At 48.2% G+C, this 12,754-nt stretch overlaps 1 protein-coding gene across 2 annotated transcripts in view; it reads left to right on the top strand.

Moving 5' to 3' along the window:
- Nucleotides 1-8,963, top strand: part of F11r (F11 receptor) — a 20,989-nt gene extending 12,026 nt beyond the window's left edge. For both annotated transcript variants that reach the window (XM_005400228.2, XM_013522519.1), the window contains exons 2-10: nucleotides 5,767-5,835; nucleotides 5,949-6,056; nucleotides 6,254-6,400; nucleotides 6,636-6,838; nucleotides 7,002-7,104; nucleotides 7,217-7,324; nucleotides 7,538-7,550; nucleotides 7,843-7,894; nucleotides 8,022-8,963. In XM_005400228.2, the coding sequence (XP_005400285.1) occupies nucleotides 5,767-5,835; nucleotides 5,949-6,056; nucleotides 6,254-6,400; nucleotides 6,636-6,838; nucleotides 7,002-7,104; nucleotides 7,217-7,324; nucleotides 7,538-7,550; nucleotides 7,843-7,894; nucleotides 8,022-8,057 (839 nt within the window). In that variant the 3' untranslated portion in view covers nucleotides 8,058-8,963. The remainder of the gene's footprint in view (nucleotides 1-5,766; nucleotides 5,836-5,948; nucleotides 6,057-6,253; nucleotides 6,401-6,635; nucleotides 6,839-7,001; nucleotides 7,105-7,216; nucleotides 7,325-7,537; nucleotides 7,551-7,842; nucleotides 7,895-8,021) is intronic.
- The last annotated feature ends 3,791 nt before the right edge of the window (nucleotides 8,964-12,754 follow it).

Raw genomic sequence — 12,754 nt, 5'->3', positions numbered from 1 at the left:
TGAAAGCTCTAAAAAGTTTGCTATCACTGCTGTAGGCATTGCCTGAGGCCCAGAGAGAACCTGCCTGCTGGCACTTTTTAAAAGTTTTGGAAGGGGCCTTGCTAAGTCATTAAATTCCCCAAGGTGGGTTTACGCTTTTGTATTCCTGCCTCAGCCTCCCAGTGCGCCAGGATTAGAGGTATACACCATGATGCCTGGTGTGGTATTAAACTTTTGAAAAGATTAGGCCTTGGTTTTTGTTCATTTGGTCATACCCCGTCTGCTAGTTTAAAATTTGGGCTTAGCCAGGGGTGGTAGCACGAGCTTGTAACGTTAGCCCTCAGAGAAGCTGAGGCAAGAGGATCACAAGGGCAAGCACAGTCTGGGTAATTTTAACAACTTACTGAAACCTTGTTTCAAAATAAAAAATGAAAACAAGGGCTGGTGATGTAACTCAGTGGGAAGGCCCTGGGATTCAGCGCTAGGTGCCAGAAAGGGGGGTGGTGGAGGGCTTATCTTCGCAAGCAAAGGTTAACTAGTAGACTGTCTGCAGGGACCTATTTGTTGAGCAGACATTTACTGAATGTCAGCTTGTACCAAGCGTTAGGCAAAGGGTTGAGGGCTCAGAATAATAAATAACATGTTCTCTGCTCCCTGGGGGTTTACGGTCAGGCCGGGCGGGGTCACAGACGTGTGCTCGGATGATGTCACTGCGGTGTGGGCAGGGCTTGGACAGTGTTTTGCAGGGGATAATGAAAGCCTAGGAAGAGGCTTTAGGCTGGCCGAGGTGAGGGATGGGTGCGGTAGGTCATTTCCTGGAAAAGAATGTAGAGGAGCAGGTGTCAGGCGATGAGGAGGGAAGAGGATGTTCCACATAGCAGAAATAGCTGAGCGAAAGCAGAGATGGTGAGGCAGCTGGGTCTTTGCTGTGAGGTATAAGTGGTTTGATGCGGCTAGAGGGTGAACTGCTGGAGTAGAGTAGGTGAGAAAAGATAAGCGTAGTGGGAAGTCTGGTGGCGCCGGACCTTTTTAGCTTGCTGGTCAATCTGGATTTTATTGCACAGGCAATGCAGAATCATCAAAAGCTTGAAGCACAGCCAGGTGTGGTGGCACATGCCAGCAGTGCCAGTCCTTGGGAAGCCAAAGCAGGAGGACTGTGAATTCTTGGGCTGTAATAGCAACATTTCTCCCCAAGCCCGCCTGAAGCATGTTACATACAGATTTGCATATATAGGAAGGCTGTGTGGTGCACGGTACCACAGGCTCTCAGTTGGACCACATTCTTTCAAATCTGCACGTTACTCACTGTTGGGCATTTAACAACTTTTCTAAGTGCTCTGGGCCCCAGTTTTCTTAAGTAGAAAATAGGGGTGCTAATAATACTGTCATCTGCCTCTGAAGTTGGATAGGGATTAAAGGATGGTCCATGTCACAGCCTTGCAACTATGCCCAGCATGTAGTATGTGCTCACCAACTGTTAGCTTTTCATCTGGCTATGGGGTGGAGGTGGGATTTCCTGTACATGGACCCGCAACCCAAGCAGGCCAAAAATCTACTGATGCTTTTAGCTTTGTGTAGCTTCTTTCACTGTGACTGCACATTAAACTTTACATACAACGGAAAGGATGCAATTCCCTTTCAGGCAGGCACTTGGGCCACGGAGCTGCAAGCCCGGCTTTTGCAGTTCCCTTCCGTTTTGGTTCACCATGTGCATTAGTGGGTCATTTGTATGTGTGTGCACCATAGGCAAATGTAGACCCAAGGTTAAGTGCAAAAGGGGAGCTGTGTTGGCACCAAGGAAGATATAAAGCAGGCGGGGGGATGGGCAGGGAACGTGCTGTGCTGGTGCAGCTGTGGCCTGTGATGGGGAGCCCTGGGCTGTGCTGTCCACCCGTGAAGGTTCTAGGAGAGTCAGCCTCACCAGCGTGGTCACAGTGACAGGCGGAGATGGCTTGGGGGGCTGGAGTCCCAGCACTTTGCAGGCAGTAGTCATTATTTATTTATATGACTTGTTAAGAAAACTTTGAAGTCAGAAAGAGAAGTGTGTACAGAACAGCCTGTGGGGCACGGATGATAGGAATGGAGAACAGTACTTACCTGGCGCTTCCTGTTGGTCACTCACTGTTCTCAGCACTTTATTTGTATTAGCTTGTTTAACCCTCACGATAGCCCTTTGATGTAGAAACTGTTATTATCCCCATGTTACAGACAGGCAGACTGAAGTTCAGAGTGGTTCAGTGGCCTGCCTGGATCGCGTGGTCAAGTAAGACAGCTGGGCCTTGAATGCAGGCATAGTTCCAGGGGGCTTATTCAGGAACGGGAAGAGGAATGTGGACTGGGATGTCTGAGGTGTGCTGTGGTAACAAACAGTAGGGCATGGCGCTCAGGCTGGATTTGACCTGTGGGTGATATGCAGTGGTACAGCTGGGCCACAGCAGACAGGCACTTTTGGACCTGGAAGTGAAGGTCTCTGTATTGGTAATAAGTCCATGGCGTAAGCCAGACGTGGTGGCACAGGCTTGTAATCCCAGCACTCAGGAGGCTGAGGCAGGAGAATCCCTGTGAGTTGGAGGCCAGCCTGGGCTGCACAGGGAGTTCAAGGCCAGCCTGCACTATACAGTGAGACCCTGTCTAAAAAAGCCTGCAGTAGGTACAGTGAGGATTAGTGAGGAGAGGGGCACATACCTGAGACCCAGAGTGTTGTGCGTGTATGAGTGTAATTCTGGAGTGTGTTTTAGGTCTGATGTATCAGCATGTCACTGGACAGGGCCCAAGGAGGTCCCTAAGGTGAGTTGTAGGTACAATAAAGAACTTTCTTAGGCACAAGTTAAAGAATTAGAGTCTAGGCTTTCTAGAGAGATCTGGGAGCTGGGAATATTTATGTGTTTTTGGTGCAGTCTATAGAAAGTTTGGGTGTGGTTGGCTACAAGAAGAAAGATAATGGCTTATTTTACAGGTGAAAGGATTGCAGGGTTTTCCTGAGGGAGGCAGGCTCTGCTGTCTTTTTGGATGAGCATTCTTAAAAACCTTTGTGGTTACTTCTGTATATAATGCACATTGTGCCCTTTACCTTACCAGTTAAGCTTATTTATGGATTTTCAGTATCTTTCATGGATTTTGGGTGTGATGGGGCTGGAAGAAAAGAAGAATAAACAAACCTAGGGAGAACAGATATGGGTAACCTTGGATACCACTTTGATTGTAGTTAATTTGGAGACAGGCTCTCAGCTGAGCAGTTCAGGCTGGGCTTGAACTCACTATGTAGCCCCGGCTGGCCTTGAACCCTCAGCAATCCTCCTGGCAGAAGTTCTAGTCTTCTTAAAAGTACAATTTTTAAATTATGATTTTTTTTCTGCTTCAGGACCCCACAAAGAGCTCAGCAGTGATAGAATTAGAACCCGCAGATTCATAGGCTGTGATGTGGGGTGTGTCTCAAAGGCTAGTTTTTAGTTTAATTACATGCTGTTCGTTATTTGGGTGGTGTCAGGTTGGGTTCTTGAGTAGCTGCCTCTGAGATATCAATTACAATACAAGACATTTATTAGGGAGAAGTCTTAGAACCCACAGCTGTGTAAAGGAGGGGAAGGCAGCAAGACTGGCTGAGGGAGAGGTAGAGTTACACTCTAGTCCTGGTGAGGCCCCCGGCTGTGGGGCAGGAATGCTGGGCCACAGAGCTGGGACTGGCACTTCTGTTCCTGTCACTGGTCAGCACTAGGATCCAGTGAGTGACCACGCTGATGGCTGCTGGCTGGAGCCCAGAGTGGGACCGTAAATCCTTCGTTCCCAGGACACTACACATTGTAGGAGCAAATCGTTAACTTTAAAAACCTTTGGAAAACAAGGTTCCCTTCAGTAAAACAGGGAAGGTGGACATGCAAGTCCAGACATTTCATTATTAGCATTCTCAGTAAAAGCTGAGTAAGAGCTGTCCACACCCTCTGGAGGAGTTTCCAATGAACTAAGGGCCATTTGATTTAATTTCTGCATCTGTTATTATATGAGTATAGAATTACTGGCATTGAAAGGTAGTGAGAAATATGCAGGTACAAGTAATATTAAAAACAAATTCATAGATTAAAATCAACCTGGTTTTTTTTGTTGTTGTTTTTTTCCGGTACTGGGAATCAAACTCACGACCTTGCACTTGCCAGGCAGATGCTGTGCCACTGAGCTAAATCCCCAGCTCCAAAATCAACCTGGTTTTTAAAAGAATATTATTTTATCAGCTGGTCATGGTGGCGCATGCCTGTAATCCCAGCCCTTGGAAAGTTGTGGGGGGAAGATTGCTGAGTTCAAGACCAGCCTGAACTACACAGTGAAACCCTGTGAAAAAAAGAAAAGAAAAAAAGAAAAGAAAAAAAAACCAAAACACCTCCTATACAAACAAACAAAAAACTCTCAGAACATTAATGCCAAAACAGGGGATTTTGTGGGATGTATGACCTAAAAGAATTTGGAGACATCTAGTTCAAATCCCTTATTTTAAATAAGGAAGAAAGCCTTAGTTGTCAAGAGACCATGTTAAGTCTTGTGGATACTTAAAGGAAAACATTCTTGAATTTAACAAGTGAGCTTGCATTGTAGTTCTTTATGTATTTATCTAAGAAAAGTAGGGTGTGACTTAAAGCTATAAACCCTCTGTCTGAGCTTTGAAACCTGATTGAAACGGATTGTTTAAGTGTGGGTTTGTAGCCCTGTCTGAGAATCCAGAATCCTATCCCTAGTTGAATTTGGCAGGTTCAGGCCTCGCCTGGGAACCCTGATTCCTCTCCTCCCCTTATTTAGTTAGATCCCTTGATCCTCACTTCCTTCATCCCCATCGTGGCACTTTTCTTTTTATGTATTTATTTATTTTTATTTTGAAACAAGGTCTTTCTAAGTTGTCCAGGCTGGGCTCAAAGTTTCAAGCCTCCTGTCTCAGCCTCCAGGAGTGCTGAGATTACAGGCGTGCGCCACCTCACCCAGGTCCAGAGATTCTAATGAGGTGATCTAAGGCCAGTTCCAGCCTTGGCCTTATCTCAGATCTGGCAGCTGTGTGATCCCAGGCACGTTCCTTCACTTTATGTAGTCTGAGTCCCTCCTGTAAAATCGGGATAATAATATTTGTCTGCTGATACGTCATGCTTCTTTCGAGGATCAAATGATGTCATGTATCTGAAAACACCTTAAAAAGCACCAAGTGCTCTGCTAACATCAAGTATTATTATCCTGATTATTGTTCCCCTCCCCTTCCCTCCCGGGCCTCTCCGGGGATGGCTTCCTTCCAAGATTGCCTTGAGTGGCTGCAATCCTTTGTTGAGAAGCTTTCTCTGAACCATGAAATGTCACTCTGGAAGAAGCTGCCCTTGCACTAGCAGGAATTTAATTAGATTATTGGGAGTCACGAGGGAACCTTTAAAAAGGAAAGAAATTGCGTTTGAAGGAAGTGTTTCATTTCCATGATAGAAGTGTTTCATTTCCATTGATAGAAGCAGCGTTGGCCTGCAGTTATAGCAAAACACCTTCACTGATTGATGTTTGGTTTTTTTTCTTTTTGGAGACAAGGTCTTGAACCCGCTGTGTAGCCCAGGCTTGCCTGGAATTCATGGAGATGCTCTTGCCTTAGTGTCCCAAATTCAGGGATTACAGGCATGTGCCACTATGCCAGGCTGCAAAACACATTTAAGAAGGATCGTTTGGATACTGGCAGGAGGTGCCGGAACTGAGCTGGGAGGAGCTTGCATTGCCCTTTGCCCTGGCCTTTCTGTGTCCCCTTCTGATGGGGCTCATCTCTGTCCTTCTCCTCAGTCTTCCTGGTGCTGGGCAAGAGTACAGTGTACACGTCTAGTCCTGAAGTCCGAGTTCCTGAGAATAACCGTGAGTGGGATGGGGCCGTGGAGGGTGGGCAGGGTGGATGGGAGAGTGGTTTGGGGCCATTCCCATCTTCTCCCCCGCTCCTCCTCTTCCTCCCCTTTCCATCCTGTCTGCAGAGGTCAAGTTGGACTGCACCTACTCTGGCTTCAGCTCCCCCCGTGTGGAGTGGAAGTTTGTCCACGGTGACACCACCAGACTCGTTTGCTATAATAACAAGATCACCGGTGAGTCGCCTCACCTCCTCCCCAGTGGCCGAGTGTGTAGAGGAGTTGATCCTGGATGCCAGGGGTGGGGTGTACCCTGGGGCTGGTTTTCCCATTCCCCTTTCTGAGAAAGAAGAGGGCACCTGGGTCCTGTGGGTGCCATCTTTGCCAGCTTCTCTCAGGTCTCCAGCTCACCCCGTCTTTGCTTCTCCTTGCAGCCTCCTATGAAGACCGTGTTACCTTTTCACCCAGCGGCATCACCTTCAGTTCGGTGACCCGGGAGGACACTGGGACTTATACCTGTATGGTGTCTGAGGACAATGGCAACAACTATGGGGAGGTCCACGTCAAGCTCATCGTGCTTGGTATGCACCACATCACTTACCTTCCCTGTGGACCGGGAGCTGCCTGCTTCCCTAAACCCCAAGCAGGCTGCTAAGCTTTGGAGCTCATTGATGGTGACAGTGTCTACTGATGGGGGCATTCAGAGTCATGGTGCCCCTAGAAGGGAGTTAAGGGCATAAGAGAGGGTGGCGACAGCCGATTGGATGGGGTCCCCACCCTTGGTTCAGCAGCTTGCTTCCTTCTCTCCCTCCCCAGTGCCGCCATCCAAGCCCACAGTCAGCATCCCCTCCTCTGCCACCATTGGTACCAGGACAGTGCTGACCTGCTCTGAACAGGATGGTTCTCCACCCTCTGAATACTCCTGGTTCAAGGATGGGGTCCTGATGCCTGAGGATCCCAAGAGTACCCGTGCCTTCAGCAATTCTTCCTATACCATGGATCCCAAGACAGGGCAGCTGGTATGCACGGAGTGGGGCTAAAGATCTGGGGATAAAGTGGGGATAAAGATATGGAACCACTGAAGTTGGGGAGGGGGAATAAGCAACGGTGAGTTCGGAGCTAGCGTCAGGAGACTAAAGACGGAGGGTTTTTATTTTCAAGCCAAGTTTCTCTTCTCTGCAGATCTTCAGTCCCCTGACAGCTGCGGATACTGGAGAGTACACTTGTCAGGCGCAGAACGGGTTTGGGCAGCCCATGAGGTCAGAAGGTGTCCGCATGGAAGCTGGTGCGTGAGGCTGGGTGGGGACCAGGGTCTGCTTCTCCTTCTGCCATGGGGTGGCGTTGGCAGCACCATGACTGAGCGTCCAGGCGCCTGACCTCTGTTTTGTGTCTCACAGTGGAGCCAAACGTGGGAGGCATCGTGGCAGCTGTCTTTGTAACACTGATTCTCCTTGCAGTCTTGATTTTCGGCATCTGGTTTGCCTATAGCCGAGGCTACTTTGAGCGTAAGTATTTGCCCTCCTTTGTAACTACCATTCTCCAGTCTAGGCATGGTTTGTGGGTGCCACCTGAGTACAGACCCCAACATGGTGTGCCCCTGAGGACAGATGGCTGGGCCCTAGCCCCTGTCCAGTGCTGCCGGCACTTCCCCCACCTTCCATGCCAGCCTGTGCTGTCCTCCTGGAGGAGTACTCACAACCTCCTTTTTTTTCTTTTAGGAGCAAAGACAAAGTGAGTGAGATGCTGCCCCGGGGTTCTCTGAGGTTGAGAACATGGATGCTGCGGTCTGAGGCTGAGATGGGGCCTGGGGGTGGGGATGGAGTGGAGATTGGAGCTGGGGGCCGTGGGCTTGGAGGGAGGACACCTTCTGCCCCCTTTGCCTCAGATTTTCCCTCTTTCCGTTTGCCTACACTTCCCTGCTGAGTCCTCCTCTTCTGCAGAGTTTTTAGTTGTGGCCTCTAAGGTTGGTGCGGATGGTGCAGGGGGCCGGGGCTGAGCACCTCTGTGTTCTGATTGTCCGCAGGACCTCCTCGAGTAAGAAGGTGATCTACAGCCAGCCTGCTGCCCGGAGCGAAGTGAGTGCGCCCGCCTGGGGAGGCGCCCTCTTGGCTGGAGTTGGGGGGCTCTCTAGTCTGCCTTTTCTATGTCTTTGAGTTTAGCCGAAGAAGACCCTGGAGCTGACTGGGGATTTTCTTTCCTTAGGGGGAATTCAAACAGACCTCCTCCTTCTTGGTGTGACCTGGTCTGGCTCATCTCCTGTTTCTGATGCCGGTGTTGCTCCAGAGCAACCAGACTCTGGCCCTGACATCTGTAGATTCACAGGATGCCTTGTTTTCTAGACCCACAGGATCCCCCCACTTTTATCTTAGGATATAATTTTAATAGTGTCAGTTTTGTGCGCCTTCCTCTGTACCACCTTCCCTCCCTTTCTCACCACTGCTGAGTGGTTCCCCTGCCCCTGCCCTACGGGGAGAGCGGGCAGGAGCCTGGGTGCCTGCTGATATCCCCTGTAAGTAGACGCATAAGTGGCGGGGCTCCCAGGAACCTCAAACCACTACCTGGCCTGCTGTGGCCTTTGGATAAGGATCTTGAGCTGACTCCTAGGCTCTCTGCTCCCCTGGTGGGGACTGATACCAGCCGTTCTAGATTGGGGACTGCAGAGAGAGCAGCTGAAATGGTGGTTTGGTTGTGACATCATCTCTTCTGTCTGTGGAGCCTATTCGCCTGTCTTCCCATGAAAAGTGCCACCGGGACGCTCCTGCCCTGTCTTCCTGAACACAAGCAAACTGACACTATGCCTATAAGAAAATAAGGAAGCAGAGTAAATTTTCAGGGACATGGAGCAAGAAACATTTAAAACCACTGATCTAAAGGAAAGAAAGCTGGAACAACTGGATGGAGCCTTAGGAGATACCTGAAGCTCTGTGGGGATGTATGTGTTAGTCTTCACTCTTTGCTGAGAAAGAGATAGAGAATGTGTGTGTGTGTGTGTGTGTGTATGGGTGGGTGTGGGTGTGTGGTCTATGTGGCCTTCGATGTATGCTGATTGGTGTGTTGAAGGGCTTCTTAGCTCTTTGGCAAGATGGAGTTTCTGTGTGTTTGAATTAGCTGGACGGTTGCTGGAAATAAAAACTTGGTTTGTCAGTGCTTCTTTCTATGGGGACTGGGGAAATGACATCATTGAGGGTCCCTGTACAAACAGGAAAATGCCTCAAAGCCCTGCTTCCTGTGCCCTGGGGACCAGCCCCAGGGCCCTGTGTGACTCTTTCATTCCTGGAATTCAGGCCGATGTTCCAGAGCCCCCTGTGTGTGGCCTGCCTTCCTCTGCTGGAGGAGGAGGCTGGGGAGAAGCCTCCCCAGCCAAGCTCACACTGCAGGGTGAAAGGAAGTGCCTGCCTTCCTACCCAGCTGGGTGCACTAATGGGCTCCCCCAAGGCTAGAGGAAAAACTACTAAGGGTGATTTCTGCGATCATTTGGAAAGTCGTTTCTATACCAAATTAATGCTTTAGTGAATGGAGGGTTCAGAAGAAAATATTCTGAGATAACAGGAAAAAGTAGGATTTCCTCTTCCCATTTGGACCTGTTTACGTATTGCATATGGTGCTGGGGATTAAACCCAGGGTTTCATGCAAGGTACGCAAACCCTCTACCATTGAGCCACACTCCAGCTTCCCTTTTCCTACCATTTAAAAATTTTGAGACAGGTTCTCTAAGCTGGCCAGGCCGGCCTGCCTCAGCCTCCTTGAGTAGCAAGGCTCAGAGTCTTGTATCACCACATCTAGCTATTTTGGACTCTTCTGCATTTAAATTTCAGTTTCCCATCTACCACAAACCTGCACTCTGTTATGGAGGGCAAACAAAGGGTCCTCTAGGTTTGCTTTTGCTTATTTGGAGGATAGAAATACCTAACAATTGAGGTCCTCCATCCTGCCCTCACCCAGAACTAAAGATTGAAAATAGGGGCTGAGGCTTACAAGAGCTCCACCACGGAGCTGCCTCCCCAATTTCCTTTTCTCAGAGACAGGGTCTTTTTAAATTGCCTAGGCTGACCTTAAACTTTTGATCTTGCCACAGCCTCCTGAATAGCTGGTATTACAGGCGTGTACCACCACCCAGTTTCACATTTTCAGTCAAGGGTCCCCCCCTCACCACCACCAAAAGAAGCAAAACCCAAGCAATCTGTTAAGGTCCATCTGCCAAAAATATTTTCTCCAGGGCAAATCAGATACAATTAGATGACAAAACATTATGAAACGGTTCAGTAAGAATGAAAATTTTAAAGTATGTTGCAGTTCTGCGTCATGGTTGGATGGTAGGGTGGGAGGGAACTGGGGAAGAGAGGCAATGAATGGGAGAGTCTCAGATCTTAAGTTTGACGTGACAAGTTCCTCACTTAGCCACCGGTGAGCCCAAGTCTCTCAGTTAAGGAGTTTAAAACATCAAAACTAATTTTTGTAGTGTTTATTTTTCACATTGAGTTTTTCTTTTTAAATCCTAAAGTTCTGCGTTAAGAAAATTTGGGCTCCCAGAGTGACTTTCAAAATCTTCCTGATCCTGTAATCCCAGCAATCGAGAGGCTGAGGCAGGAGGATCACTGCGAGTTTGAGGCCAGCTTGGACTATATAATGAGACAAGATTGCAGCCTAGGGCTGGTGGTACAGCCCTGTAATCCCAGCACTTGGGAGGCTCAGGCAGGAAGACTTGTGAGTTTGAGGCCAGAGTTAGACTGACTCAGAGATGAAAACATATTTCACACTAGTGATATCCTGGGCTGGGGATACAGCTCAGTGGCACAAGCACCTGCCTGGCAAGTGCAAGGTCCTGAATTTGATTTCTGCTACCAAAAAAACCCTGAAACAGATTAGTGATTATCTATCATCTATCTATCTATCTATCTATCTATCTATCTATCTATATTTGTTTTTTTGGTGGTACTGGTGATTAAACTGGGGAGCACTTGACCACTGAGCTATATCCTTAGGCCTTCTTTAAATTTTGAGACAACTTTTCACTAAGTAGCCTGGGCTGGGCTTGGATTCCTGATTCTTCTGCCTCAGCCTTGGAGGTAGCTGGGGTTACAGTGTGAGCGGGCAGGCCTGGCTGATAGTTACACTGTAACTTAGCTTTTTCCATGCACCTATGCTTGAATAAAAATGACCTAGAAGCTATTTCCTAAACTAAAGGCAGATTTGGGAGAAAGGCAGTGCCACAGATTTTGCTGTTTCCTCTGACATGAACCCATTGTCATCTAGGCTAAAACGGAGTGGTGAGGATGTGTTCTTTTTTTCCTCTTCAAGGCCTATAAGGTGACGATTTGATACGTACTGTGTCATGATGAGAGCACTTTTCTAGCAAGCATGAGACCCCAGCTTGGATCCCTAGAAAAAAGGGAAAAAGTTTAACAGCACCCATGTTCTTCCTTAGATACCCAGAAGTTCCTTTAAGTTGCATAGTTGTGCAGCTCTTAACAGGATCTACAAGGTACAGCCAAAGCAGGGGATGGTGGAGGAAAATGGACTTAGTGTACTTCTGAACGAGGGGTAGGTTGGTCCACGGTGTATGGAGACAGTTTAAAGTGTAACAAGAGGAGAAAAAAATTCAATTTACTCTGAAAAAGCTTTAATTCGCAAGGTCTTCCCTGAGCCCAGGGATTGAACCCAGGGTCTTTGCACTGAGTTACACCCCCAATACAGTATGAGACAGGCTCTCACTAAGTCACTGAATTGCTCAGGCTGGGCTTGAACTTGTGATCTTTCTGCTCAACCTCCCAGAGTACTGGGATTACAGGTGTGCACCACCATGCCTGGCTGTAGCGGGAAAATCTGCTGTGAAGTGGACACTTTTATCCAACATTAACTTCCTTAGTAGCTACTATGACTGCCCCTATTTCACAGATAGGGAAGCGAGCACTGGCCTGCTATGGAAATTACTGTTGGTGCCAGTAGTGAGCAAGTGGAGATCTGGGGTTGAGACAGCTAAGGAGGGGAGACTGGGTACCCCGTGTCCTGCCCACTGGGTGGAAAGGGATGGAGAAAGAGGATGGACACTTTCTACAGAGGTGGTTGTGTAGGTGTCATTAAAAGTAATGACATTACTTTTAATGACATTTGAGGTCATTAAAAGTAATTTTAGTCTGCTGCCCCAGAGTCTGTAGATCATGGAAACTATTTTTTTTTTTTTTTAAGATTAGGAAAATTTATTGGAGAAAAGGAATGGGGAATAGGAATAGCTGCTGAGACAGGAGGGACCTCAAAGTGGTCTTAAATTCGAGGGTCTTAGTAAAATGGAAGGCCTGAGTTCAGGGTGTGGCTCAGTGATAGGGCTCTTACCTAGCCAGGTGGGAAGCCCTGGATTTGATCCCAGGCTGGGCGCAAGGTTGAGTGCCACCTTGTGGAGCAAAGGTCGAACCTCAGTGCGGTTTTTGCCAGATGAAGGAGGAGAGCCGATCACATGTGTGAATGACCAGCGGTTAGGAGGGACACCTTCGGCTCTCATGGCAGCGGTGATAACTTCCTCTTACCAAGTGAACTTTGATAGTACTAAGTGCAAAATTCTGCCTGCAAAAAGTCAACTTTGGCATAGAGTAGGAAAGCTGTAGAATATTCAGGGCCCTGAACACCCGATGCTCATGCCTTAAGATTTATCTTAGGGTCAAACGTGAAGAGGGTTGTAGACAAGTTCAGAGTAAATGATCTGGAAGGGATGGGACCTAAATCTATACAGAACGTGCTAAAAGAATCAATGGTAAGACTGAGTGTGGTGGTGCTTGCCTGTAATCCCAGCACTCAGGAGGCTGAGGCTAGGAAGATCTCGGTGAGCTTGAGGCCAGCTTGGACTACCTAGTAGATTCAAGCCCAGCCTGGGCTACTTAGTGAGGCCCCTGCCTCAAAGAATCAAAATCAAAAAGCAAAATAACCCAAAAATAAAACCACAA

This window comes from Chinchilla lanigera, unplaced genomic scaffold, assembly GCF_000276665.1.
Source record: "Chinchilla lanigera isolate Chin_1 unplaced genomic scaffold, ChiLan1.0 scaffold00067, whole genome shotgun sequence".
Classification (NCBI taxonomy): Eukaryota; Metazoa; Chordata; class Mammalia; order Rodentia; family Chinchillidae; genus Chinchilla; species Chinchilla lanigera.
This window is presented reverse-complemented; position numbering and strand designations above follow the sequence as displayed.